The sequence below is a fragment of the Crocodylus siamensis genome, chromosome 6, assembly GCF_052110815.1.
Source record: "Crocodylus siamensis isolate JL-2025a chromosome 6, ASM5211081v1, whole genome shotgun sequence".
In the NCBI taxonomy this organism is placed as follows: Eukaryota; Metazoa; Chordata; order Crocodylia; family Crocodylidae; genus Crocodylus; species Crocodylus siamensis.
This window is the reverse complement of record NC_143400.1, coordinates 56386068-56413214: the sequence shown is the minus strand read 5'-3', so window position 1 is coordinate 56413214 and position 27147 is coordinate 56386068. Positions and strand designations below refer to the sequence as shown.

The 27147-nt window shown below is 42.8% G+C and overlaps 1 protein-coding gene across 5 annotated transcripts in view; it reads left to right on the top strand.

The window, feature by feature from the left end:
• The window catches only part of SPSB4 (splA/ryanodine receptor domain and SOCS box containing 4), a 217826-nt gene that overhangs the window by 81653 nt on the left and 109026 nt on the right, over positions 1 to 27147 (top strand). The window contains exon 3 of one of the 5 annotated variants that reach the window (XM_090054492.1): positions 14155 to 14306. The exons of the other annotated variants lie outside the window; for them this stretch is intronic. Coding sequence (XP_089910618.1) covers positions 14155 to 14243 — 89 coding nt within the window. The 3' untranslated portion in view covers positions 14244 to 14306. Of the gene's footprint in view, positions 1 to 14154; positions 14307 to 27147 lie in introns of those variants that run through there. 5 annotated transcript variants of the gene reach the window in all.

Here is a 27147-nt window from a genome sequence, read left to right as displayed (position 1 = left end):
ATGCCTGCTGGTCCCCTCTGACTAGTTTGTAACAGGCCACTAGATCCCCCCTCAGCCTTCTCTTGTGGAGGCTGAGCAGGTTCAGGCCTCTCAGCCTCTCCTCATAGGGCCTGCCCTGCTGCCCCCTGATCGTGCGGGTGGCCCTCCTCTGGACCCTCTCCATGCTGTCCGCATCCCTCTTGAAGTGCAATGCCCAGAACTGGACACAGTACTTCACCTGCGGCCTGACCAGTGCCGCATAGAGGGGGAGGATCACCTCCTTGGACCTGCTTTAGATGCATTTGTGCATGCATGACAAGGTGCGGTCGGCCTTCCTGACTGCATCCCCACACTGCTGGCCCATGTCTATTTTGGCATCAGTAATAACTCCAAGATCCTTTTCTACCTCTGCGCTGACGAGAAGGAAGTTCCCCAGCCTGTAGGTATGCTGCTTGTTCTTCTTTCCCAGGTGCATCACCTTGTACTTGTCAGTGTTGAATCCCATCCTGTTCCCATCAGCCCACCCCTGTAACCTGTCTAGGTCTGATTGCAGCCTATTCCTCCCTTCTAGCATGCAAAAAGCCTAAGGCAGAAGCTATCCAAGTTGAATATTTTTCTGTAAGCAGTGTTGTTTAGATTGGTAATTGCTTGTGTTGCATCTGTTGGTGAGGTTACAGAAGGTTGTTTTTTGTTTTGTTTTTTTTATTTTATTTTGGTTTTTTTGGGGAGTGTGGTGGTCATTGCTCGCTCGCGCTCTCTCTCTCTCTCTCTCTAACTAGGGAGCAGATTCAAACCTTGCTGAAGGACAACCTTTTGGAGAATATGATTTCACTTGTTAATCTGATCCAACTCTTGATTAATATACTTGTTGTTAGGGCTCCGCTGCGGAGCTGCAAGCAACTTCCAGACGTTGTTGCCTGTCTGCTCATAAACTAGGTGGTGAAATAAGGACCAGACTTTGTTTGAGGCATATAGAGTAATTGTCCTGGGAACACTAATGTATCAAGAATTTAGAATGATTGTACCTGACAAGTTCTTATAATCTTAGTTTTAACTTTGGTTTATTTTAATTAAAAGAACAGCCTGTTCAATAATGTGCTACAAATGTTAAACATAAATATAGGCTCTTCCCTGTCTTTATTGCAGAGGCATTCATTTAAAGGCAAAATGTTAACTATCATGCAGTATTTTTCTCTAAGATATTGCATGATTTTCCCTTCCCCCCCTCAGTGGTCTCTGGTGAATGACTTTTAAAGTATTCTTTTAATGGATATGCTTTCTTATTCGTTTCTATGCTACTTAACACACAATTCAAGGGGATGCGTTGGGAAGATTACTTTAAACTACTGAGAACAATTCTTTTGTATGAAATCTTAGTGGGCATTTCCCCCCTCATACATGTGATCAGGAAATTAAGTGGTGGCAATTAATTAGCTAGCAGCTTGACCAAGCAGCCCCCAACATTTGGGATAATTTAACAGAGAATAGCATTTGCAGGTCCCATTTTAGGAAATTGGCAGCTCATAGTAGTTTCACTTGCAAGTACTTTTCCTTTCCTCCTATAATCCTAATTCATTGACATTTTTCTAATGGAGTCCTAACCTCTTTCTCAACAACCTGAAACTACTTTGTTACTATAATTATACCACTCAGCTGATTGACTCCTTGCCCCTGTCCCTTATAGTCCCAGCATTGTCAGCTTCTCTCTCCCTGCTCTCCAAGGACATCTTTTCTCCTGTCTCCTTTCCCTGCTTGTGGTTCATCATTTTCTCTTTCTCCTCTTGCTACCCCCTCCCTCCCCACACTCCTGGTGATGATAATTTATTCTCTTTTACTTTCACCACTCACTTATGTATGTAATAAAAAAAATACATTGGGCTGCAATTTCAAATTCTCAGAAATTTAAGAATCTCTTGAATTAGGGTTGCTTGCATACCCATAAAATATTTCCTTGATCTTACCCATGATGCAACTTTTAATTGCAAGCACATGCCTCCCTCTTCTCTCCTCCTCTCCCCCCACCCATGAAGCTATTGCCTCATTGATTGCATAGAATAAATCAGGGTGCTGAAATGAATGAATTTATGTCTGTGGGACCTCCTGTCCATTTGCAGTTAGAACTAGAAGAATAATAAATTTGAGTTTTATGGCAAAAATGTCTGTCAGCAGCTGACAACATTTACAAGACACAGGTTGGAATAATCTAGCTCCAGTCTAGCCCAAGCCAGTAAGCTTCAACACTGCACGTCTCTCCCCACACTACCTCGGGCCAAGCAGCGGGGGGCTGCATCTGCACTGCTGCTGCTTCTCTTAGTCCTTTGCTCCCTGTCTGGGGCAAGAGTACAGCTTCTAGCTGATAGGGAACTGTGCTGGGGCTGGGCAGCTGGAAGCTGTGTCCAAACTGGTGCTGTGTCCCCTGCCTTCTAGCTGTGACATGGGTGAAGATCACCACCTGGAAGCTGTGTCCCTGCTGCAGCCTTGGGGAGGTGGTGAGGATGAGGGGAAGCACACTTTTTATATGGAGTGCTGCTGTCTTTCTTCTCCCCCTTCTCCTCCCCCTCGTGCAGCCTTAGCCAAAAAACATCCTTTGAACAAGTGATGTGTGAAGATATTGGAGTGACTGTTTCAGCAGTGGTAATGGCCACTGGCTGTAGTGAGGGGGAGAGCTGCCATCCCTCTTACAAAGAGTAGGATGCTCGAGTGGTAGGCAGGGATCAGCGCACCGTTAGTAAAATATGGAACCTGAATTGCAGGTTGGATAAATGGTTGGGACACTGTTAATGGGGGACTGGATTAGATTTTTGCAGGTTTGAGGGCTAGATCTGTCCTGCAAGCCTATCTAATTCAATGTCCAGTGGGTGGCAACCACTAGCGGAGCAACTGTTTGTTCTTGATAGCGTTCTCACTATCCTCATCCGCTCTTGCCCTGGCCTTTATTATGACTTATTATCTTATGGCATGGGTCTGGTATTGGGTGCTGCAAGCTCCACTTTCTCTATACCTAATGGGTTGCCATCATTAGCGGAGCCTGATTTTTTTTTTCTTTTTTTTTTTTTCCTTCTTCTTACGGCAGTCTTGTCACTAAAGTCCAGTTTTGCCCCAGCCACTGTCTTTTGTGTAGGAGGGTTTCTTTCCTAGCTTTTAAAAAGTATAAACACTCTGATTTAGCATAATGTAGCACAGAGAACCAAATCAATTGGGATTGCTCTGTTTTGCATGGTCTCAGCCACCACCTTGCATTTATGTGCAAGATGCACTGTTATTTCAGTTTGGTCGTATAGATTTTGTGTAGGTTCAGCTCAGTTGTCACTTCACTCATCAACCCCCCTAGGGATGTCTTGCATATGCCCAGGGGTGTGCAAAGCATAGTTTGGAAACTCCTGATTTAGATCAATGCATTGTGAGGGGCATTATAATAAAGCTCACAAGTAAATAATAGCATGGAATAGCATAAGGTAACCATGCAGGGACTAAATGCTGAAAGATGAAGATAAAACAAAATAGCATCCAGGAACATTAATCCTACAATAGGACCCATTCAGCCTAGATAAATACAAATGCAACAAAAGGCTATTTCCTATCTTCAATGAGTTTTATAGTCTACATATGCTGACTAATTACTCATTCAGTGAGCCTTCTGTATGCCGTGCATAAAATGAGGCGGGGCCTTGTAGGAAAAATAGTTGATTGTCATATAATTTAATGGCTTTATCCTATGTATATAAATAGACTTCTGAAATAAAGCTGCATTATATCAGGTATTTTTAAAGTTCTGAATCTCCACTTTACAACTGTGATGTACTTTTATCACAGGGTGAGGTAGGCGGGGCAGGGTGCCCATCTTTTATATATAAAAGAGTTAGTTGGCCTGAGTTAAGAGTTTTGTTGGACTCTGAGCTCTGTAGGAAGTAATTGCTTAGCTAGCATTGAGTCCAGCTGCACTGTTTTTTCCTTAAAGGATTTTGAATTAATTAACCAATGCATTTCCAGCATTGACTGTTAGTGAATTTGAAACCTAAGAATAAGGGTACACATTCAACAGCAATGTGGTAACTTGCTTGTATTGTATATTACCTATACATTTTCTTCCAGCTATGCTTGGAATAACTACCAGACATCTACTAAGCTTTCTAGGTATATAGGGGCTAGAAAAGCGTAGTGAGTTCTGTTAACTGATTTTTCTTATTTCTATACACATGCCTTTTTAGAAGTAAATGTAAAGAGCTTGAAAGTAACACCTACCTAGGCAGTTCTGTAGGGAAATTAATGTTTAGTTTCAGGATGCTACTGTGCAGTGTTTAAATCATCTGTTAACAGTAAAATAATTTTCTTTACAATTGAGCTGAAATGCTGATGGTGTTGCTTATGCATTTGTTTTTCTCTTGCAAGTGAAGTTTAACAGATAATGCAAATGGAGTTAACAGATAATGCAAATGGAGTTTCATAGCTTTGTTGGGAATACAGGTTTTCATGCTTCTTGTTTTTCTTTTGAAGAATGCTTGACTGATTTATATTTCTACCACCATCACAGAGAATGAAAGTGTCCAAGCTTTTTAGTGCAAATTAACTGTTTCTGCTTTCAGTTATCAGTGACTTATTTATTTTGTTTCTAAGAGTGTGTTTACATGCATTGTTGGAACATTTGAAAAAACATTAAAAGAATGGAGTTTATAAAACTCTTTTCTGATACAGGGATCCTGATTTTCTTTGTTTAAAAATTGTCAATTCTCTGATTTAAAAACCCTCAAATCCACGATTAAAATGAAACGCCACTAAATCGATTGAACGCAACATTTTATTGATATAGTTACAATTTTAAAGCAATTTGGAAGCTTACCAGTGCCTTAATCACTGTAATTAAATAAATTCTAAATACATATAAACTTTTGGTGTTTTGATTTTCGGTTTTTATCATAGGAAATCAAAGCTTCCCCTGCTGCCTTAGCTCACTAGGGTGCAAGTCCAGGCCCCTCACTCCCAAGCCACAGACCCAGCCCTGCCAGAGGGAGCCCAAGCGACCACGCCTACAAGACCAGGAACCTGAGTCCATAGCCTCTGCCCCACGCAGCAGTGCCTGAGCCCCAACTGCTACTCACAGCGACAGGCCTGTTGCTGACAGTTGCTGAGGCTGAGTGCAGTATGGAGCCGAGCTCCCCCTCCTTCACAAGTGGCATGGCTGGAGTGGAGCCCATGGAGTGGGGAAGGGGGCCAGTGCAGGCTGTTCACTGTGGGCTCGGGGCTTTCTGCCCTGCTGCCTTTCCCCTGGGACCTCCACATCCCAGCAGTTGGGACCTGGCATGGCAGGGCACCTCACACCACCATGGCAATGCACCCCCTGCATGCCAGGGGCACAACTCTGCGTCACTGCCTCTGCTTCTTTCAGGCAGGCAGAGGGTGCTTTGCCAGGGCAGTGCGCGGCTTGTAATAGCAAGCAGCTTCCCTGCCTCACCCCACTCTGCCCTACTGTGCTGGGTCCTGCCCACTGGGCTTTAGAGGCCCTGTGGGGAGGACAGCAGGGTGGGTAGCCCAAGCCCACAGCTGGCAGCCTGCACCCACCTTGTGCACAGATCTAGGGGGCATGTGCCCCCTTGCCTCCAGGAGTTTATAATGCACCAGAAAGCTTCCCCTGGATGAGCCACCCATGGCCCTGTCCCACTCCCCATCCAGGCCCTTTTGGTTGTGCATTCCAGCCCTGAGCCCCAATCCCCACACACCGCCTGGCTGGGCAGCAGCCCTAGCCTTGCCCAACTCACTCCTTGTTTACCCCTGTGGGGGTCTCAGTCCCTCCCCCTACTGAACTTACCAGTGGGATCTGCTCTCCAGGCTGCCTGGTAGCCATGTGCAAGTGTGAGCATGCACATGGACATGCACATGGCACCCCCTGCCTGACCACAATTCTCTCCACCCCTTTCCCCACCCCTGGTCCGTTGTAGGCTGGAAATCTGCCTGCCTTTAGAGAACTCTTTGCAAAAGTGGAAAATTTGTGGTTTCTCCATTAAAATGAGAAATCTGCATTTTTCTCAGTTAAAAAGGAAAATTAGCAGTTTTTTTTCTCCTGTTTTTCTGTGGGAAACACAAAACCTGGATCACTGCTGATCAAGTTGCTACATGTTAATCAGAACATTTTTTAACACCTTCCCCTCCTCCCCACCCCCATCTGAAATGTTACGGTTAACTGGTGTTCCTGGTAGTATACTTTGCTCCTCCCTCCCCCATTGCTGTCCACTCTTGCTTTGCTCAATGGAAAGAGATTTGAAGCTGTGTCCTGAGACTTTAAATTTCTCACTAGATTTTAGATTTGCCCTTTTATTGTACCCTACCCGTGCTGAGTCATGACCATAGCAGATGTGAAATAAACATTTTATTTTTTAATTTATCTATTTTATATATTAGCTTCTGACTGGGGAATTTTGTAGTGTCAGATAGAGATTCGTGATTTCTCATATCTGTGGATATTGTTTTGGCCCCTTTTGAAGCAAATCCACTTTGTAGTACATTTCATAGTTCAGCTATTAATATAAGAACATTGCAACATTTGCTGTATTAATTATAACTATGAGACTGTGCCCTTAAGAACATATGTGAAGGTCTTCAAAGTTTTGCAGCTTCTGTTTTGAGCCTTTTACACACATTTTCATTCCTCTTCTTACAGTTTCTAAATCCAAATGCACTTATTTTATGTCTTCACCCATCCAAATTTTTTCAGTGTTGGCACTCTATGCATATCATCTCAAAGCAAACAATTTCTTCCTTTATGGCTGTGCATTAGTTTAACTAGGGGTGGAGGGGTGCTAGAATGGAGGAGTCCTAGGAACTCTGTGTTACAGTGGCAGCAGCCAGTTGAGTATAGGGATCCTCTTGTGCCCCTATATTGAAGCCAGATTCTCACTGCCATATCGTCTGCTACCAATTTCTGCCAGTGCTGGTATTTGGCAGCTGCAATAGGAAGTATGTAACAGTCCCACCCAGGTTTGAGAAACACTTTCCCAAGGGGTAAGTTTCATAGTTTCATCATTTCATAGTAGCTAGGGTCAGGAGGGACCTGAATAGATCATCTAGCCTGACCCCCAGCCACAGGCAGAAATGAATGCTGAATTCATAAGACCCCAGACAGGTGGTCATCCAACCTCCTCTTGAATTTGCCCAAGGTAGGGGCGAGGAAACTTGTCTTCCCTGAAAAATTGGTTTCAGATTTTGGCCACCCTAACTATAAAATATTGCCTTCTGATCTGTAACCTAAACCTGTTCTCCATCAGCTTATTACCATTGTTCCTTGTCACCCCAGGTGGTGCTGGGGAGAAAAGGGCGTTACTTATTTTCTGTTGACCTCCCTTGATGAATTTGTAGGCAGCCACCAGGTCCCCGCTCAGCCGCCTTTTGCTGAGGCTGAACAGGTTCAGGTCCCTCAGGTAGGGTCTGTTCTGCTGCCCCCTCACCAAGTGGATGGCCCTCCTCTGAACCCTCTCCAGGCTGGCCATATCCCTTTTGAAGTCCGGCTCCCCGTACTGGATGCAGTACTCCAACTGTGGCCTGACCAGTGTCACACAGAGGGGGAGTATCACCCCTCTGGACTGGCTAGAGATGCACCTTTGGATGTATGACAAGGTTTGGCTGGCCTTGATGGCTGTGGTCTGGCATTGCCGGCTGATGTTCATCTTTGAGTCAATAATGATTCCAAGATCCCTTTCTGCCTTTGTGCTTTCAAGAAGGGAACTCCCCAGCGTGTATGTATGCTGTGGATTCCTTCTCCCAAGGTGTAGCACCCTGCATTTGTTTAGGTTGAACCCCACCCTATTCTCATCTGCCCACTTTTGTAGTCTGTCTAAATCTATTTGCAGCTTCTCTCTCCCTTCAAGCGTGTCCACTTTGCCCCACATCTTAGTGTCATCAGCAAACTTGAACAGCGTGCTTTCCACCCCCTCGTCCAAGTCGCTTATGAAGATGTTAAACAGTGCGGGCCTGAGAACAGCGCCCTGGGGTACCCCACTGCTCACATCTCGCCAGGTTGAGTACAGCCTGTCTACCAGTACTCTCTGGGTGCGCCCCATCAGCCAATTTTTTACTCATCTGACTGTGAAAGCATCAGTGCCACAGTCGCTTAATTTATTGATGAGGATGGGGTGAGAGACGGTGTCAAAGGCCTTCTTAAAGTCCAGGAAGACTATGTCCACGATGACACCATCATCCAAGGATTTAGTTACTTGGTCATAAAAGGCAACCAGGTTGATCAGGCAGGACCTGCCTTTGATGAACCCATGCTGATTGCCCCTGAGCATGATCCCCCCTGCTGGCCCCCCTCAGATGTGCTCCTTGATGATTCTCTCCCGAGCACTGGGGTGAGGCTTACAGGCCTATAATTACTTGGGTCCTCTTTCCTCCCCTTCTTGAAAATTGGGACCATATTAGCCAGTTTCCAATCCCCCAGCACCTGGCCAGATGACCATGAATGTTCATACAGCCGGGCCAAGGGCTCCGCGATGACCCCTGCCAGCTCTCTCAACATCCTTGGGTGAAGGTCATCTGGGCCCGCAGGTGTAAAAATGTCTAGCCCTTCCAGAAGATCCCTAACTGCATCTGCACTGACTGAAGGCCTGACAGCTATCCCCAAGATTGTCCCTACCTCTGGTGGGTGGGATATCCTGGTCCCTGCTCAATAAAATAGAGGCAAAGAAACTGTTAAAATATCAGCTTTGCTGTCTGGTGTAGCCACAAGATTACTGTTTGTGTCTTGCAGGGGCCCTACATTGCCTGGTGCCCTCTTCTTGCTCCCAATGTACTTGAAAAAGGACTTTTTGTTGTCCTTAATCCTGGACACTAGCCTGAGTTCCATCTCTGCCTTGGCCTTCCTAATAGCCCTCCTACACTCATGGGCCAAGGAGAAGTACTCCTCCTTGGTGATAGCTCCTCCCTTCCACTGGTTGTACGTCCCCCTTTTAGTCCTCAGGCATTCGTGAATGCCCTTGCTGAGCCAAGGGGGGTTTCTGAGCACTCTTACCCACCTTGTTTCTCTACAAGTGTTTGTAGTTATGTCTGGGGCTCTCTTTGTTAACTCTCAGTTGATATCTTGTAGATGGATTCAGGGGTTTGGTCACATTGGCTAGGGACAGAAATTGCACAGAAGCCAGTTTGTGATCAGAAAGTGGTTTAAACTTGTACTAGAACAGAAGTTCAGTGCATACAAACCAGTTTCAAAATGGCTGAAACTGGCTTAAGATAAACCTAGTTGAATGTAGTAATTAATCGCTTCTCGGCCTCTTGAAGGCTCGGATTGAAAACATTTACTCTTCAGCTTTAACTGTTTGAGGTCAAACCAGTTTATAGAACTTGTGTCCCAGACTCCCTTTGCCTCTGGGGGCCATGCCAGCTGGTGTCTGGCCATTCCCCTGCTGCTGGATTGGCAAGGAGGGATGTACCCTGATGGGGCAGCAGCCCCTGTCATGGTGTCCCAGGGAGTATAAACTTCTTCCCAGTGGGGAGGGGCTGCACTGTGGGAGGGAGCAGGGCAGGCAGAACTGCTGCAGACTGCTGAGCAGTGATGGCGGTGGTACTAGGGAGGGCTTGCGGGGGCTGTGGCTATCCCAAAATTCAGCTTAACTCCATAATCTAGAAGCAGGGGTGTAGCCAGATGCCAGCTGGCATGGCCCCCTGAAGTGAAGGGGGCATGGAGTGGGTTTATTTCCACCTCTGTCCCCTCTCCCATCAGGGAAGCACAGCTGGGATCTGCCTATCTGGGTACAAACCTAGCTGCTAGATGTACACCTTGCTGAGGTCATTTGACCCCAGTACCCTTTCCTGCCATGGCAGGGGGTTGGACTAGATGATCTACTCAGGTCCCTTCCGACCCTAGGAACTAGGAAACTAACTATGAAGTGGCAGAGGCAGCGGCTGGAGCTGGTAGATCCCTGTGCTATCCTCCTGGGAGATGGGGACAGGGGGAATAAACCTCCACCCTGCCTCATTCGCTTTAGAGGGCCAAGCTGGCTGGTGTCTCACCACATCTCTGCCCCTGCTGCTGGAGCGGCAAGCAGGGAGTGACTCTGCCTTGGCCAGGCAAACTCTGGCTGGGATCCTCTATGAGATGTGGGGGGGGAAAGAGGGAAGGGAGAAGGGAATAAACCACCTTTGCCTCAGGGGGCCCTGTCGGGCATGTCCCTGCCCATGGAGTGGCAAGGGGTTGGGACCCTAACAGGGGATTGCACCTCATCCAGGCAGACCCTGGCTGGAGTCCCAATGGGAGAGGGGATGGTGTGGGGAGTATACCCCTTCCCTGCCCCCTTTGCCTTAAGGGCCATGCTGGACTGGCATCTGGTTGGGGCCCAGGTCTGACCACTTTCTATGCCCCCCCTTTCCCCCCCCCACCAAAGTCTGGCAAGGGCTGCTTTCCACTCTCCCCCAACCCCCTTCCAGGCACACCCCACCTGGTGTCCCTGCAGGCCGGGGTGGTGGTTTAAACCCCTCTCCAATTGGCTTGCTGTAGCCTGGTTAGGTCCCCCCCCACCTCAGGTTAGATTCCCCCTCACCCAGCCACTGTGGAAGGGAAGGGAGGGCTTGATCTATTGTCCCAGGCTTCTGGCCTGAGCCACTGCAGGCCTCTTGCTGCAAATCAGTAGTGAATGTCTATTCACTTGCTTGCCGGTTCAATCTACACGGGTTAGACTAACCTGCAAAGATTGAACAATTCAGGCTCGAGCTTTTTGAATGTCTGTCCTTAGCCATTATCTTAACAAATATATGCTTTAACTTGAGGCTCCACTTCCCAAAGTAACTTCTTACTCTTCCTGTGCTGCCAACAATAATTGTGATTCACTTACAGCTGAAATGCTGATGAAGGAACTCAGTTTTATGACCAGTTCCTGGTTTGCCTCTTGAAATCAATGAAGAACATTCCAATCACAACATTGTAAGCCACACTCTTCATTTTCAAGAAGTATTACTTGCTATTAAAAGACAAAACCTTTTGTTTTGTGGATAGGTGTGGGTGTGGGTATTATATGCAGATTTGGTGTAGTTCCAGAAAACAATGCTATTGTCCTTGTACTCCTTAAAAATTAATAAGTACATTAGTCTTTTATTTTACATAACTCTTTATGGTTATACAATGAGGCTATAACTCAAACCTCTAATGCCTGATCTAATGTACTAGACCACTTCGCTTCATAAAAAAAGCAATGCTTCACTGTTATGTCCTATTACCATCTTTTATACATGCCTGCATACTTTTAAAAAAAAAAAAAAGTCTGTATGAAAAATCAAAGGAGTCTTCAATGGCATGCTCCTCTCTTCTTTTTCTTTAGCTTCATTCTTTGCTCAACACTTTGTATAAAATATTTCCTTTTAATATTATTCCTTTAATCCCTCTCTTCTGGCAGTTCTGTGCCTGGTTTTGTGAACCATGCTGGAGAAGCCTGAAAACTGGCTTCACAGCTTCTCCAGCTTAATCTCAGATCCTCCTTATTCTCCACATTCTCCCCTCCACCCCCAAATGCATATTTTATTCCCTTCCAGAAAGAACTAAGTACTGTACTTCATTAGTGTGAGAAGTGGGTAGTGATTTTTCCAGCTTACCCCAGAATTCGGTGCAGGGGAAGGACCTTCCCCTGACCCCTCAAAAGAGCTGTTTCTCTGAGATTTGCCTTTTGGAGTTAACTCCGTGGTCCTTCAGCTTGCTTATTCTTCTCATAAGGCTGCCCTTGAAATCAGTCTAATCCTTAGCATGTTACACATTCTGTAATAATACCTATACACAAAGGACAGTATATTGGAGTGCAACCTTGTTTTGCCCAGACTTATTAAAGTGAATAATGGCACAAGCGTCTTCAGATGTGTAACTTTTACTTCGCAACGCAGCTAGAATAAATATTGTAAGCATGTGTTTTAAAGGATTGCAAAGTCAAGTGCTCAGATGTTAGGAGATACTAGAATAAATGTTGTTTGTGCAATCGTAATAGAAATGACCCTGGGGCCTATATTATGATATAATCTCTAATTACACAGTGTTGCTATTTTATCTGTGGAGGGCTTTCTAATTGTTAGTCTTTTGCCTTCTTTGGTCTTTCTGCATTTTTCTCTCACTTCTTTGCAACTCATTTTGGGTAATTTTCCTTCTCTGTTGTTGCCTTCTAAATACTGTCTTAAATTTGATTGAGCTGGGGTACAATTAAGTGTACAGGACTGTTTCCCAGATTTGAGTGCTGTTTTGTGTTCCATCGTTTAAAAAAAAACAGAAGGGAAAGGATAAACTATTAGCAAGAATAGGGACTGGACTTACTCAATAGGTAACATAAAACAGAGCATCAAGCTGTTGATTCTTTAAAGTAATATAAGGTGAATTTACATTTACCTCAACTCTTAATTTGAGATTGTTCTACACTATGGCGATGTAGTTTAATTCTGTAGTGAAGAAAAGTCAAGATACTTTTAAGTTGTTAGTGTGTGTGTGTGTGTGTGCATGCGCGCGCGCACGTGTGTGAGCATATTGGAGAGGCTAAGCATGTTGGTTTTCATGCTTGTTAATGAAATGGGGTTCAATTGATTTGGAAGGCCATTATCCTTCAATGTGAAAAGTGTGAAATGGTGCATTTCAAATTTCAGCATTGAATTTTAAGGTTTAGGAGGAGAGCTCTTGAGTCTCAGTTAAGGAATCTACAAACTGCTTAAATGTGTCCTGTCAGAGATGGTTACCAAATAATTTTTTTGTGGGGGGGCGGGGAAGGAGAAGATGGCTAATAACATGAGTTTTCTGCAGTAATTTAAAATGTTATTTTTTCAAGTCATTAGAATTAATTAACTCTGAGAACTACTTCACATCTTCCTTGGTTTCAATGTTCAGTTATTCTAATAGGGCCCTATTCACTCACATCCCATGTTGTAATTGGCAGTGTTGCATAGCTCTCAGTTGAATTAAAACCAATGAGCCACCAACAAAGCATTACATTATGAAGCCTTTTTTTTTTTTTTAAATAAAAAAGAAGTTATGACAGGTCATGGTCTGGCACAAATTATCAGTAATTCTTAGGAAATCTGACATGTTGCTGTCCAGTATCTTCACTTGATTTGTAAACTAATCCAGGTTGATGAAGATCACTAGCTTTATTTGTAAAGAATAGCTGGTATATTAGATAAAGCATGAAAAGCTGTTGACTCTATTCCCATTGTATAAAAATGTTCACCTAGGTTACATGGGAATGATCACTGATGCTGGAGTTTGGCTGCCAGACTGCCATTAGTGAGATATAGAAGGCGAAATGATGCTACTTTATCTTTGTATACCTCTCATAACATTTATTTGCTAGAGCTTTGAAATGTACTGAACATTGTACATAACCTTATGGATGGTCCAGTGCCATGTGTCCTGGATTTCCAATTGTAGGTTTTCAGTTGTGGGCATGACTGTTTGGCAAATTTGAGGTTGTGCTCTAAGCACATTACATAGGCTAGGGACAGACGTTACACATAAAGTGGTTTAAATTATCAGAAACTGGTTTAAACCTGTAACAGAACAGAAGTTCAGTGCAGACGTTGCTCTGCTGCCGTCTCTGCCAGAGCTTCATCTAGGTAGCAGAGGGGAGCAGAGAGCCCCGTCCAGGGCTGCAAAGCATCTGGGGCACTGAGGGACTCTGGTTTAAGTTGAAGAAGGAAGGGGTCTAAGACTGACATTGCATAAAGCTGTTTGACCCAAATCCATTAAGTCTAACACTACATTCAACCAGGTTTATCTCAAACAGGTTGCAGCCATTTTCAAACCGGTTTAAACTCTGACTGGACAAAGCAGTTATTTTAAGCACACTGATGGGGGAACAACGAGAAGGGTTATGATGATAGAAATGAATACCTATGCTTTCTGAGCCTGAAAGTTCTGATGCTAGTATCCTAGCCCATATTTGGATGCCTGCAATAAAGGGTGGCTTCACTTCGAGAGGTACTCAGCACCCATAGTTCCTGCTTCAGACTCTAGGAGTTGTAGGTTGTTAGTGATCCTAAACATTGGACTCCTTTTTTTATTTTTTTAGGAACCTCATCTGAAAAAATTGCCTGTTAGGTGAAATGATGGCACCAAAAGGATTGTCATGTCAAAATATTCATGCCTTTAGTTCAGTATTTTTCCTTTCAGCCTGTCTGAATTAAGTACAGCATTTCATAAATTAATGTTGTCTTCTGATCCTTATCTTTATCGAGATGGTAGACCTGAGACGCAAGTTACAGACGGTAGAGTCTCTGCGTGCTTTCATTGGCATCTAAGAGCCAGCTGCTGGAGACTGGGGTAACTTCTGTGGTGGAGAAGGCTGTTGTCATGGATCCAGAGAAGGTGGAACAAGGTGAAAATATGAAAAACCTTTACTCAGCATCGTAGTTGCTCAAGATTAGAGCCGGTAACAGTGTTTGACAAAACCTGCCTTTTATTTTCTTGGAGGATGTCAGGTTTTTGAAACTCTGTTTTTTTCAGAGAATGCGAATCTTGGATTGGCCTATTCTGTCATCTAGGAACTTGCTAATTGCTTCCTTATTTACCAGAAGACTGCCATCCTTGTATCAAGGGACTGCCACTGATGTCATTTTCTGGAGAAAACTTATTGAGTTCCTTTATTGGGAAAGGTTTTCAGTGTGTAATTTTGAAGAGCATATGCCAGCCATGAGGCAGTTTGGTTTTGTGTGTGTGTGTGTGTGTGTGTGTGTGTGTGTGTGTTCCTGGCTCTTCACAAATAAAGTTGAAAGGAATATTTTCAGCCCAGTGCAGAACAAGAAAAATCAGTGTGTCAAAAGCTTGTGGGATGGAGAGAAACTTTGGGGCCCAGCTCTTCACAACTGCTTCTGGTGGCATTGTCAGCCTACCTACTTCCCACTGTGCAGTAATGGGCCAAGGACTCTTTAGAACAGTGTTTCCCAAATTTTTATTTTCCTTGGTATGACCCCATTTATGACCCCATATCCTCAGCATGGCCCCTCACTCCCAACCCACAGCCCTCCACCCCCACCAGGCTCCCCAGGGTGAAGGCCCTCAGCCCCCTGCCTGCACCAGCTGTGCCTGAGCCCCAGCTGCCACCCATGGGAGGTGTTGGCTATTGTGGCTGAAGTAGAGTGCAGAGCCCAGTTTCTTCTCCACCCGCCCCTTGTCCCCTCCCCTGTTGGCAGCACTGCCTGTGGTGAGAGAAGATGCAGGCTGCCTGCTGCCCTCCCGCTAGGGGCTCTGCAACCCTGTGGATGGGACCTGGTGCAGGAAAGAGGGCTGCACTGCACTGTGCTGTGCTGTACCGCATCGCACTGCACCACCATGGCTACCGAGCTGAAATGCCTCCTGTTCACCCAGACCTTGGAGGCCATGGTGGTATGGCGCTCCCTCCCACAATGGGTCCCACCCACTGGGCTGCAGAGGCGGTTCCTTCACAGAACTGGTCAAGCCCAGCTGTGGCCCTGTATCCCAGTGTTGGCACAAATCTCAGGGGGCACACTTATTGCAACCCCATCCACTGATATTGCGATCCCATAGTTTGGGAACTGCTGCTTTAGAACTGTAGCCTAGTGTCCGAACCATGGTTCAGCAAATGCCACTGAACAAAGCACAGGGCTGTGGGAAGCTTTTTCTTAATGCAGATTACTGCAAATGTCTCATGAGAATAAAGTAATAACAAAGTTCCCTCCTCCCCATTCTTGAGGGCTCTTACTGATATTTCTCCCTCTGAGGATCAGATGGTGAATAAGAAAGATGAGATTCCACTAGTAGTATTAAAAAAAAAACCCAACTCCTGACTGTTTATCTTCAGAAGAGTCTGATTCGGGATTCCTTTAGGAAGTGCTCTAAGACAGGCACAAAAAGAAACCTTTCCCTCAAGTCTGATTTGTGTATTACAGAAGGGCAAGTATTTCAGTGCTAGGTTCTACTACCTATTTTGTGAGTAAAGTCTGATGAAAGGTACAGAAAATTTCGGGCTATAGTGATGCACTAATTCCTCAAACAAACTGCCACATAAAGGAAATGTTTTCCTTGGGGAGGGAAAACCAGCTTCCCAGTCAGTGAGACACTAATAGTAAAATGTGTTTGTATCTGATCACTCTCATGCTCTCAGGGCTATCCTTACTAGCTCCACAGCTACCTTGAACTATTGCTCTATATATACCCTCTTAATGGATCCTAAAAATGTATAAAAGTAGGATAGGGGGTTCTCATCAAGCTTTAAATGACTGTTGTAGGGCTGTGCGAAACACTGCCATTTTGTTTCAATGTCCATTTCACCATTTCAAAGAGACAGTATTCTGTTTTGTCATTTTGTTTAATTTCGAAGCACTGTCCTGTTTCATTTAGTTGAAACTATTTCACTGTTTTGACTCATTTCAGTGTTTCATCCGTAGGCTATAATGGGGAATCATGAAAATGCCTAAAACATTGTCATTTGTTGCCTGATTTGGATGCAAATTGCAGGGCTGGTAGCTCCTCCTGAGGGCATGAAGCCTGCCAAGTTTCAAGGAGATAGGTGCAGAGGATTCTCAGAAACTACACCTCAAAGCCTTGAAAGCAAAATTTGCTGGCAGCAACAGTCTCCTGTCATTCAGCATGAAGATCTGGGGGGTCATGCCCTTGGAGGGCTGCAGGGCTGTGCTGGACTCCTCCTGGGGATGTGGGCCCCCGGATCTGTGCCCCAGATAAGAGGAGGCTGCCCTGTCACCTGGGACTGGCACTGGGCACGGGTTGTACCCAGTACTGGAGAAAATTGGTGCTACCATGTGTCCCAGGCAGGAGTCCGAAGGAGTCGCACCCCTGGGAGGAGTCTGGCACAGCCCATCAGCTCTCTCGGGCTCTGGCTGTGGCAGCAGCAATCTTGTCTGGTGCTGGCCGCAGCCTATGCCCAGCACTGGTCCCAGGTGGGAAAGGCAGCCTGATCCTCCCCTCATCTGGCGTGCAGACCCCACTGCTGGGCTATGCTCTGTGGGGCTGGCAGAGCCGATTGGAGTGCAGCCTGGTGGTGGGAGGCGGAGAGAGCCAGGCCTGTGCTCCCCACTGGGCTGAACTACATGGGGCTGTGGAGCCACTCGGAGGGTACCCCTGGCCCTTCCGTGCCTCCCACCACTAGGCTGCTTCAAAACTCGAAACATTTTGAAATATTTCGAGTGCCCTCATTTTGTTTCAAAGCTGTTTTGATGCTTTTTGTTTTGTTTCAGTTTCACTGTTTTGAGCTTGAAATGTTTCAGAACGAAACACATGGTAAAATTTTGCAAAGCCCTACTACATTGTTGTCTCTAATGACTCGACTATTGTTTTCCAGTTTGGGGTTGCAGGTCATGCATTCCATCATATTCTGGACACCCACTCTCGTCATGGTTTTTCAAATTGTTTTGTGTTTCATTTTTGTCTGCCTTGTCCTTCCTATCTCCACTTCTACCAACACAGAGAGAACAGTTAGCCCTCTCTCTCCAAAGCTTAGGTATGGAAAAACTATCAGTTATGAGCCTCTTGGCCCACCATTTTATTTTTAACCTTGCTTTCCTCTCTTTTTTGAAGTTTAAAAGTACCTTAATATGCACCACTCAAAATTTTAATCTGATAATACCACCAAAGATAAATGTCTTTCTACAGTGGTTGGAGACTTCTCACTTTTAAGTGATAGAGACTTGCTTTCACAGGTAGTGAAGTCCAGTGCTAGACATGGACTTGGCTGGTTCCTTTAGACATAAGGACTGCTGAAGGGACATGTACCCAACTCATAAATAAGCAAAAAGCATACAAACTATCATCTGATACGCTATGGCTGTGCTGTGCAGAGATACTCAAACTAGTTTGCATGTTCTGGCTCCTAAATATTTACTCCATTATACTACTTCTACTTTCACTTTTATTCAGAACTGGTGAAGCCTCATCTGAAGTACTCTGTACAGTTTTGGTCACCACACTTCAAAAAAGATGTAAACACATGGGAAAGAGCCCACCAGAGGGCAACAAAGTATGGAAACATGGATTTGCAAGAAAAAAACTGTAAGATATAGCATTATTTAGTCTGGAGAAAAGAAGACTTATCAAATGGTTATGAAGAAAATGGTGATAGCCTATCCTCTGTGGCTACAGAGGACAGGCCAAGAAGTGAATCACTTAACTTTGCAAAAATGGGAATTTTATGTTGAATATTAGGAAGAATTTTTTTGAAGTTGGTTTGAGCTGTGGAATGAAGTTTAGGGTGTTTAAAAGAATAAGTTAATTCAACCCTTGGACGATATGGTTTAGATAGGCATGATCCTGTCTTGACCATGGGATTGGGCTAGATGACCTCCTAGGTTCCCTTCAGCCCTATTTTTCTATGCTTCTGTATTTATCATGCAAATATAGTGGTTTTGTGTATGTAAATTTCTTCTCCTACTCTGTTTTGAGGCATGGCAGTATATTTTTGAAAACTGCTTTCAGGCTCTTTCCCTCACACGCTCTCATGCATGCTCTTGCTTTTGCTCCCTTTTTGGAAGCAATTAATATATTGATTTTGTGAGGTTTAAACGTATGTTCAGATATGTGAATAATCCTATTTGAGTTCATGGGATTAAACATTTCTTTAAGTGTATGCATGTGGGGGAGGTTTGTTTTTTATTTTTTGCAGGTTCAGGCCCCCAAGGAAGATAAAATAGTGTGTAATACATTAAACTCCAAGGTATTTCTGTGAAATTCAAACTCATTTTCTTGCCATCTTCTGCTTTGACATACGGATACTTGGATAAGCTTAATTTTGTCAAAAGTGAAATATTTTATTCCCAAAGATTTGTACCAGGCAAAATGTCAGTAAGAATGAAAAGGATGGTTTTAATGGGAGGCTCTTGTTTTTATTCTGTGTCAGCTGAGAGATTTGTCTCTAACCTCATTTTGACTTGGAGTGTTTGCATGTATAAAAGAAAAGTATAAGGAGCCTGTTTTCTGCTGCCAGCATATTTTGTAAAGTAACAGTAAACCTTTAATGCTGGTCGCTACATATTTTATTGGTTTTGTTTATTATAAATTCTTGGAGCAACATCATGAAGAACAAAATAAATTGCACTTTATTTTTGTGTAGGTTCAGTAAACTTGATGGCTGAAGTGTTTTGCAGAGACTAACTGAGTTTCTTTTAGAATCTGGTGATATGTGCTTTTATGTGCTGCTTATATCTGCTTCACTCTTTTTATAAATGAGAGCTTGAAAGCAGTTTTCAAAAATATACTCATGTGCATCTGAAAACAGTAGGAGAGGAGATAATATGTATGTGCATATATGTGTGTATGTATATATCTTTTAATAGCACTTGCTGATAAATATATTTTCTAAATGTAATGGCTTTAATGTTTTTAATTTTGTATATACTTTATGCATGTTAGCACGTGTGTTACCAATGTTATGTTATTTCAAATACTTGTTTATATTAGGTTCCTGGCAAACTTTTTAGGACATTTTAAGGCTGCATAAGCACATCTTTTACTCCTGAGTTCCTGGATGCTTAAAGGTACACTGAACCAGTTCTGCCAAGCTAGGCTGCATCAGCTTGCCTTTCTACTTGCCAGCAACACACATAACTGTGTGTATTTGGTATGGCAGGATGTGTATATTTTGGGGATCCAGGATGACATTTTTCAGATCGAATTGAGCGATTAACATCTGATAGGAGCCTTGGTATGCAAAATGTTAAGCCTGAAAGTCATTTTTGAAAAGCCCTGTATCAAACAACCCTAAAAAATCTTAAAACTTGCCTCCTTCACATGATTTGGTCTTTTGGATGGACATCTTGCTTACAGTAGTGGGGGGCTGTGTTTCTGTAAGTAAAAGAATAAGCTTTTTAAATGCACAAACTTAATAATGAACGTTTTCAGGTTATAAAACTCGTCATAATAGAGTGAACCTAGTAAAAATATACATTATTTGGTCTCCAGGAATGGACCATCGGTGTTTTTAAATGCCGTTTAAAACCTGTGCGTGCACACTGCACATGCACCATAAACATTCCTACTTGCCTTAATTTTAATTTACCGAGTTACTCTTCAGCGCACTTCATGAGCATTGTCACAGCACTGCGCTCAACTTACAAGTGCCCCTCAGTATAACAGTTGATATCTTCTAAGGCTGTCATCTTTACAGAACATGTGTTAAGTATATCAGGGAACCCTGATCTGGTCGATAAAATAGATTTGAGCATGCATCTTCATTCACCCTGGAAAAAAAATCAACAAATATATTACTAGACCAAATTTCACAGTATTTTGCTACAAATTTAACTGTGTGCATATGTACTTTATGCTCTGCTGTTTCAACTGAAGCAACAGCTTTCTTCTGCTTAGCTGTAGCTTTGATATATAGGCTACTACTTGCCATATGTGTAAATAACTTGCTGATCTTAGTGTTATGACCTGTTGACCTCTGCTTGTAAAAACAAATGAAGGCCAAAAGTTGAAGAGATCAGAGGGGAGACTTTTAAACATCTTGCAAAATGAAGTCCATTAAGAGTATTTTACTGTTTGGTTACAGACCAAGTTTCTTGTACTTACAAATATTTTTGTTAATAACACTTTTCTAAAGCAAATAGTTTTATCTGATTCATGTGTTTTTTAGGTGGTTTCTCTGTAATGCTGTTCTTAAAAGGAAACCAACTTAAAAAAATCACTTTTCTCTGGACATTTGTTTGGCTGCTACCTAAGTTTATAACTGAGATTACTATATTATTTACTGTAAGTGAAAGATCTGAGAGGCATCCTCTCAGTTTCATCTTTGCATTTAATAGTGTTATGGTCCTTGCAGTCAGTAAGACTTAAGCTTGTGCTTAAATCGTTTTCCTCACTTTCATGCACTGTCAGCATGCCTGTTTCCCCGTATATTTAGTCTCTGTGTTGTATCTGGATTTTAGTTGAATGGTATGAAGGGAAATAAAATGGATGAAAGTTTTGTTTTTTCTTTCTTTTTTATAAGTAAGCACAAATGCCAGAAAAGTTGGCAGTAAACCTCATCAGGTAAGGTATAACAGCTAGAACTACTTCATTTTGTTTTTAACACATTACAGTTTTAGGCTCAGTGTTTTTCAGTCATTACTTATTTGGTCCTTTCTTCTGATTTCATTCAATCAATTTTTACCCACACACACACACACCCACCCACACCCCCCCCATAGAAGCCTGATTCTTAATAGCATATTTTACTAAATGAGAAAAGACTGTAAAAGGAGACTGCCTGCTCAGACATGCATGTTCATGTGAACAGTAACTGCAGGTTGATATGATCACTCTAGTGTATTAAGGCTCTGATGTACACAGAGTACTTTGTTTTTTCATTTTGGTTCTGTCATGCAGTGTTCTAGTATACACTATACTCTACCAGAATTGATTTGGGTATTTTCAAAGTGCAATAGGTAATGGTCAGGTATAGAATGTGTCAGAATGGCTGTGATGATGTGTGCCTTAGGGTTGTTGGTTGTAGCCATGTTGGTCTAAGGACATAGGTAGATAAGGTTCTTTTGGTAAATGTGATATCTTGTATTAGACCAACTAAATAGTTGGAAAATGTTTCTTTGCAAGCTTTTGGACACAAACACCTTTCTTCAGGCATAGGGAGAGTCTGCTGGGGGAACTGCATATTGACCATATCGTGACTATAGAGAAGTTGCAATGCAAATCTGCAAGAGGTCAGAGTACTGCAAAATGATCTCATGATCCTGGGCTTCCCCTGTCCTGGCAAGTAGAAAGTTGGATTCTTGACAATCAGCTGATTGTCTGCTGGCTCTGGGGACCCAAGCTGTGGTACAGTCTTGATCTAGCTGATGATCAGCTGATAATCAGCAGGCAGAGACTATATGGGGACAGGTTGGAGCCCTAGTGCAGGCTTGCATCCAGCTGACAATCAGTTGATGAGCTGATGGGGATGTACCAGGGCCAGTTGGAGACACTGGTGTACAGGGCCTACCACATCTTCAGTTTAAGGTGTAATAGAAACCAGCCACAAAATTATTATTCAACTTATGGAATAACTTTTTTGCTTATGTCCTGTTCTATTACCCCATTAATGGCTTGAACATATGACTGGCTTATTATTTAAGATGGGATTAACTGGTTAATAGGTCTGAAGTGTAACGTCTGCCAGGGAGCAGAAATAGCTTCTAGGGTGCCACCCTACCCTGCCTTCTGCCTCACTTGAGACTAATATGGCTAACTATCTTGTTATACCTGTTAGGGGGGTTGTGTTTTTTTGGGCTCACTTTCTTCTTGACTCCAATTATGAAATAATTGTGTGTACTGGGGTGCAGCTTGGAAGCTTTCCTATAAATACCTCCTTTAAAATGGGTATTCTCTAGTCTGCTAAACTTCTTTTGCTGGAGGAGAGGGTCACTTCCATCAATTTTTTTTCTTTCAGTAGCTCTACTGCAAAGCTTTGTTGTGCAATTTCATGCAATATATTTTTCAAGACCTGCATAACTTACAGCTAAATGCACATAGCAAAAATGTATTGGTGAACATACTGTTCCACACACTGACATGGTATCTACATTCTTATATTTTCAGCTGCTAATTGTGGGAATACCCATGTTGGCAAGTGTAGCGTTTGAAGAGCTGGAAAATGAGATGCAAAACTAAAAATTATTATCTGATTACATAGTTTAGACCCCAGGGTTAATATTGTCATAGAGCAAGAAGTGAATTAACAGTATTCTGTTTTTACTCCTAATAACATGTCCTTTTATATCATTATTTGGTATGTTTTTGTGTAAGGCTGACCAAACAGATAGGATAAGCTGTTGACACTAAAATTATTACATTTTCCTTTGTCACCTTTATCTCCCCTTACTGTGCCATGGTCTCTGCTGTGTTAATTTCCTTCTAAAAAAGATCAGTACTTTAAATTGCAGCTTCCAGCTTCCCTGCATATTTCATTGTTGATATTTAAAATAAAATATCAGGTTAAGCAATAGCAAGTGATCCACTCTTAAGATAGCAATATTGTACAATTAACTATTTCTTTGTGTTCAAGAATTGTGTTCAGTATTGAGCAGCACACTAAATATAATTATATAAATGGCTTGTGTGCATCTGCCAAAATGAGGGGGGTTTTTTCTAGACCAAGATTGTATGCTAAAGTCAGTTGGTAAATCCATTTCCAAATGTCGATCCGACTATAATATCATGATCCTCAATGTGGTGAGGTAATGCAAAGTACTTGTCTGAATTTCACAGATTTATCATGAAAAGTATCTTTGCATGCACAGCTGTGTGATGGAGAATGCTGGAAAATGTGTTAGGTGCTGATAGATTAATACCTCCAACAAGGAAGGAGAAGGTTCTGGATAATGCATTTGTCTAGCAACTCTCCAGCAAGCAATATAAATCATGAATTCCCCGTGAGAGAAGGGGAAAATGCTATGTTCTGACCTGAAAAAGGATGCAGTGAAACATTTTAATGGGATTCATTTTTTCTTTTCATTAATAAGTAAGCAATACTTCCTGTATTCTTGCAGGTTTAGTAACCTTTCTACTTGCTATATGGGAGGTTATTCAGCATTAAGAAAGGTGTTTCAGGACAAATCTAAATAACCATACATCTAAATATATACATTTTAAGAATTCTGGGGAAGCAAATTAACTGCTTAATAATAAGACCTGCAATCATGCAAACTCCCTTAAAAATGCAAGCCTGTCTTGTTAGAAATGCAAAACTCTAAAACTCTTGGTTTGGAGATGATACCTTTTATTAAACCAACTAAGAAATAGCACCAAAAAAAATCTTTCTTTTTTGTGATTTCTTAGTTGGCTTAATAAAGAGCATCATCTCTGAACCAAGAGTTCTAGGGTTTTTTGCATTTCTTTTTGTCTGAAACCAATACGGCTACCAAATTCATCCCTGAAGTCAGTCTTATTGGCATTTTGACATAGCCCCCCAAGATGTAACACTGTTGTCCCTACCCTGGGGAGAAACAGAGAGAGAGGGAAAGAATATCTCATTTCCATGTGGTGGCTTGATTTTCCCCCTTTTGATTCTCATCCCTGCTTTTTTTTTTAAATGCTTTAAAAATCAAAACAAAAAGGGTCCAGTCAAAGTGTATTCCTAAACTTCAGCTACAGAAACCTGCACATGCACCTTTTTAGCTAATGGGTAAATCAAGGAGGAAAAAAAACTTGGTTGTTTGTCAGTTGCTGGCACAGCTGGTATCTTCTTATCAATTTGCCAGTCAACACACAATCATGAAATTGCAGGGGTACCCTGTGAAATTTCTCAGGTTGGTTGATATGTCCTTTATTGATAACTTTTATGTACAGATGTATACATTTTTCTTTTCAGAATACTATACACGTTATAGACAAATGCAGTAGTGTCCAGTGTCTCCTGTTTGTTTTTGTTTAAGTAATGCACAGAACTTTCATAGAACAAAATATTTTGGATGAGACTATTAGGTTTGCAAGTTTTCTATAGTACATTATTTCTATCTGTTTTTATTATTGACCTAAATATGCCCTGTATCTTATAGTTTGGCTATTCTGTTGTTAATTCCTTTCACAGAGAGTCAGAGTCCTATAGTTGCATTCAGTGTTTTTTGGCAGTCAAATCTGATATCCTCTTCATTTGTCTCCATATAGCACTTGTCTTAAAATTACTTTAATGTACTTTATTATTCCACTGAAACTCAGTCAGCTGATTTGGTTAAACACACAATTGTCTAACTGTTACAAGATTCACTCTGTAATGGTGTTTCTACTATACTCTTCTGTTAGGTAATTGCAGTAGGGAATTCTTAATGCCCTCTGGGCCACTTCTTCCTCTTTCAGTCTCCTGTTATTTCCTGTCTCTCAGGAAATAAAATTTACTAAGGGTAAGAGACTTTGGATTATGCTGAAGATGATACATAACTTCAGGGTCCCAAGAATATGAGGTCATTAAGTGTACTGTCTCTGTTGTAGTTGTGCGTGTGTAACTTACTCATGTGTCTAGGTATTTATCAAGTCAGTCGGTATGATTTCTGGGTATTTGCAAGGGCTTTTGGGAAATGTTACATAATTTTGTTTCCAGCAGCATGCTGTTGATACTCAGACTGGCATTAAATTTTAGCCCTTTGAACTGTTTAACTACTAGGTTAACTTTTGAGCAACAGTCCTCAACTTTTTTGGCCCCACAGGCCAGATAAGTGGCATGGGGTCAGTTCTTGGGGGTCTGGTAGCACTCCCTCCCACCCTCCACACACCAGGCTTTGGATGGGGGTGGTGCTGGGTCCCCAAAACCAGTCTTGTATGCTGGAGTTGGGTACCCCATGCAGCACACAGGGCCCAGGTTTCTCCATGGGTACAGAAATTTGGCAGCTGGGGAGTGCCACTGCTGCTTCCCCCTGCCAAATTACCAGACCCAAGGGTTGCCCCATGGGCTGGTTGATCTGATACTGTAGGCCACATCTGGTCCATGGGCCAGGAGTTGAGCACTTCTGCTTTTGAGAAGTGTGTCATTGCTGAGATTTTGTATTGAATGTAAAGTGATATCTCCTCCCCCTTGAACTAAAGGAACTGGCCATAGTAATGGTATTGAAGATCCTTTTAACAGATTAACCATGTAAAGGGCACCAGTCTACTACTGTGCAAAGTTCAGGGCAGCAGCAACCATTTTTTCATTAGTATCTTCCATCCATTAATACAGAATAGTTTTCATCATTGACGTGGGGACCTTTGCATTATTTTAGCATGGATTTAGTGGATTGAACTACTGATGTAATAATATTACTACTATTGAAGTCTCGGGACTGCTGTTGTTTTTCAATTTATCTGAGACTCCAGATGAGAAAAATTAATACATTTTCACATTCCTAGCTGACATCATATACAGTAGGATCCCACTACAACAGTAAACACTGCCTTTTGGTTTTAAACTTTTCATTGGATTTGATTGTAGAGCTAATGTGCAGATCTGAATTACTTTTAGATTTTGTTTTTAGGTAGAATTTACTTTCCAGGTTCAAATTCAGCATTACCTGCCTCTCAGAAGTGGATAAATAGTTTAACTAAATTCCTGTTATATCAACCTCATTTTTCACCTCTCTGCCTCTTTGTGGCATAACTGCTTTTGTAGATCTGGTTTACAGTGCCTTAAGAATTTCCCCTTTAAAAATGAGGGCTCAATTTTTTTGAGTTGTGATTTATCCTCAGCGATTCTCACTGTAGTGCTGTGGTTTACCTCTGACCACCAACATTACTATTTGTCCAAGTGCCCAAGTTCATCATAATTTTCTGTTATGATAGTTATTTAGACACTAAAAAGTTTAGTTCTCATTGAAAAACAATTGATGGCTTCTAACACTTGAACAGGGGGTTTTTAAACATTACCCCAGATCTGAAAAATAGGTTCCTTTATAGAATTACTATATTTCAAGTTTAAAAACAGCTAATAGCTGTTTTCAGTATTATTATTAAAAAAAAAAAGAGGATACCCTGTTTGGGGGAAGGGGGGGAAGGGTCCTAGATATGCCCATGCCCTGCTGCTGTCACTTCCAACCCACAGTACCCCACCCCCAGACCATGCTGGTGCCCCTCACTATCCAACCTTCACCCCCCCATCCCTGCTGATACCCCTTACTCTTGACCCGTAGCCTGCTGGACCTTTCTGTGCCCCACGCTCCTGATCCACAGTCCCTCACCCCCCTGGTGCCCTTCACTTCCAAGTCGCACCTACCCCAGCTGTGCTGGTGCCCTTCACTCCTAACCTGCAGCCTCTTGCCCCATCCCCCTCCAGCTCTGCTGGCGGCCCTGGCCCTCCAGTCCCCATGCCCCACAGACTTACCTGCCTGCAGGGTGCATGCACAGATGCATGTGATGCCCCTGCCTCCAATCGCCCTCCCCCATCCCCAAACAGCTCCTTGCTGGGGCAAGATGGAAGTGCTGGGAAAAACTTCAATGCTGAGCAGAGCAGAATCCCAGACATTTGTTGACATTTTTAAAACCCACCCAGACAGAGATGGGAGGACCCAACAAGAGGACATGTTTGGGAAAATCTGCGTGTATGGTAACCCTCCTCTTCTAATTTCAGAAGGAAATTCCCTGGGCATGCTTTAATACTAGGCTGTAAAATGAAGGCATTCCCTTCCTGAATTAACAGAAGTTATTTTTGATTGACAGAGCTAATAGCTGTTTTCAGTATTATTTAAAAAAAAAAAAAAAAGTACTTGCAGTAGATATCAGCAAGCCAACTGAATGGAGGTGTCTGTAGCAGGAAAAAAATA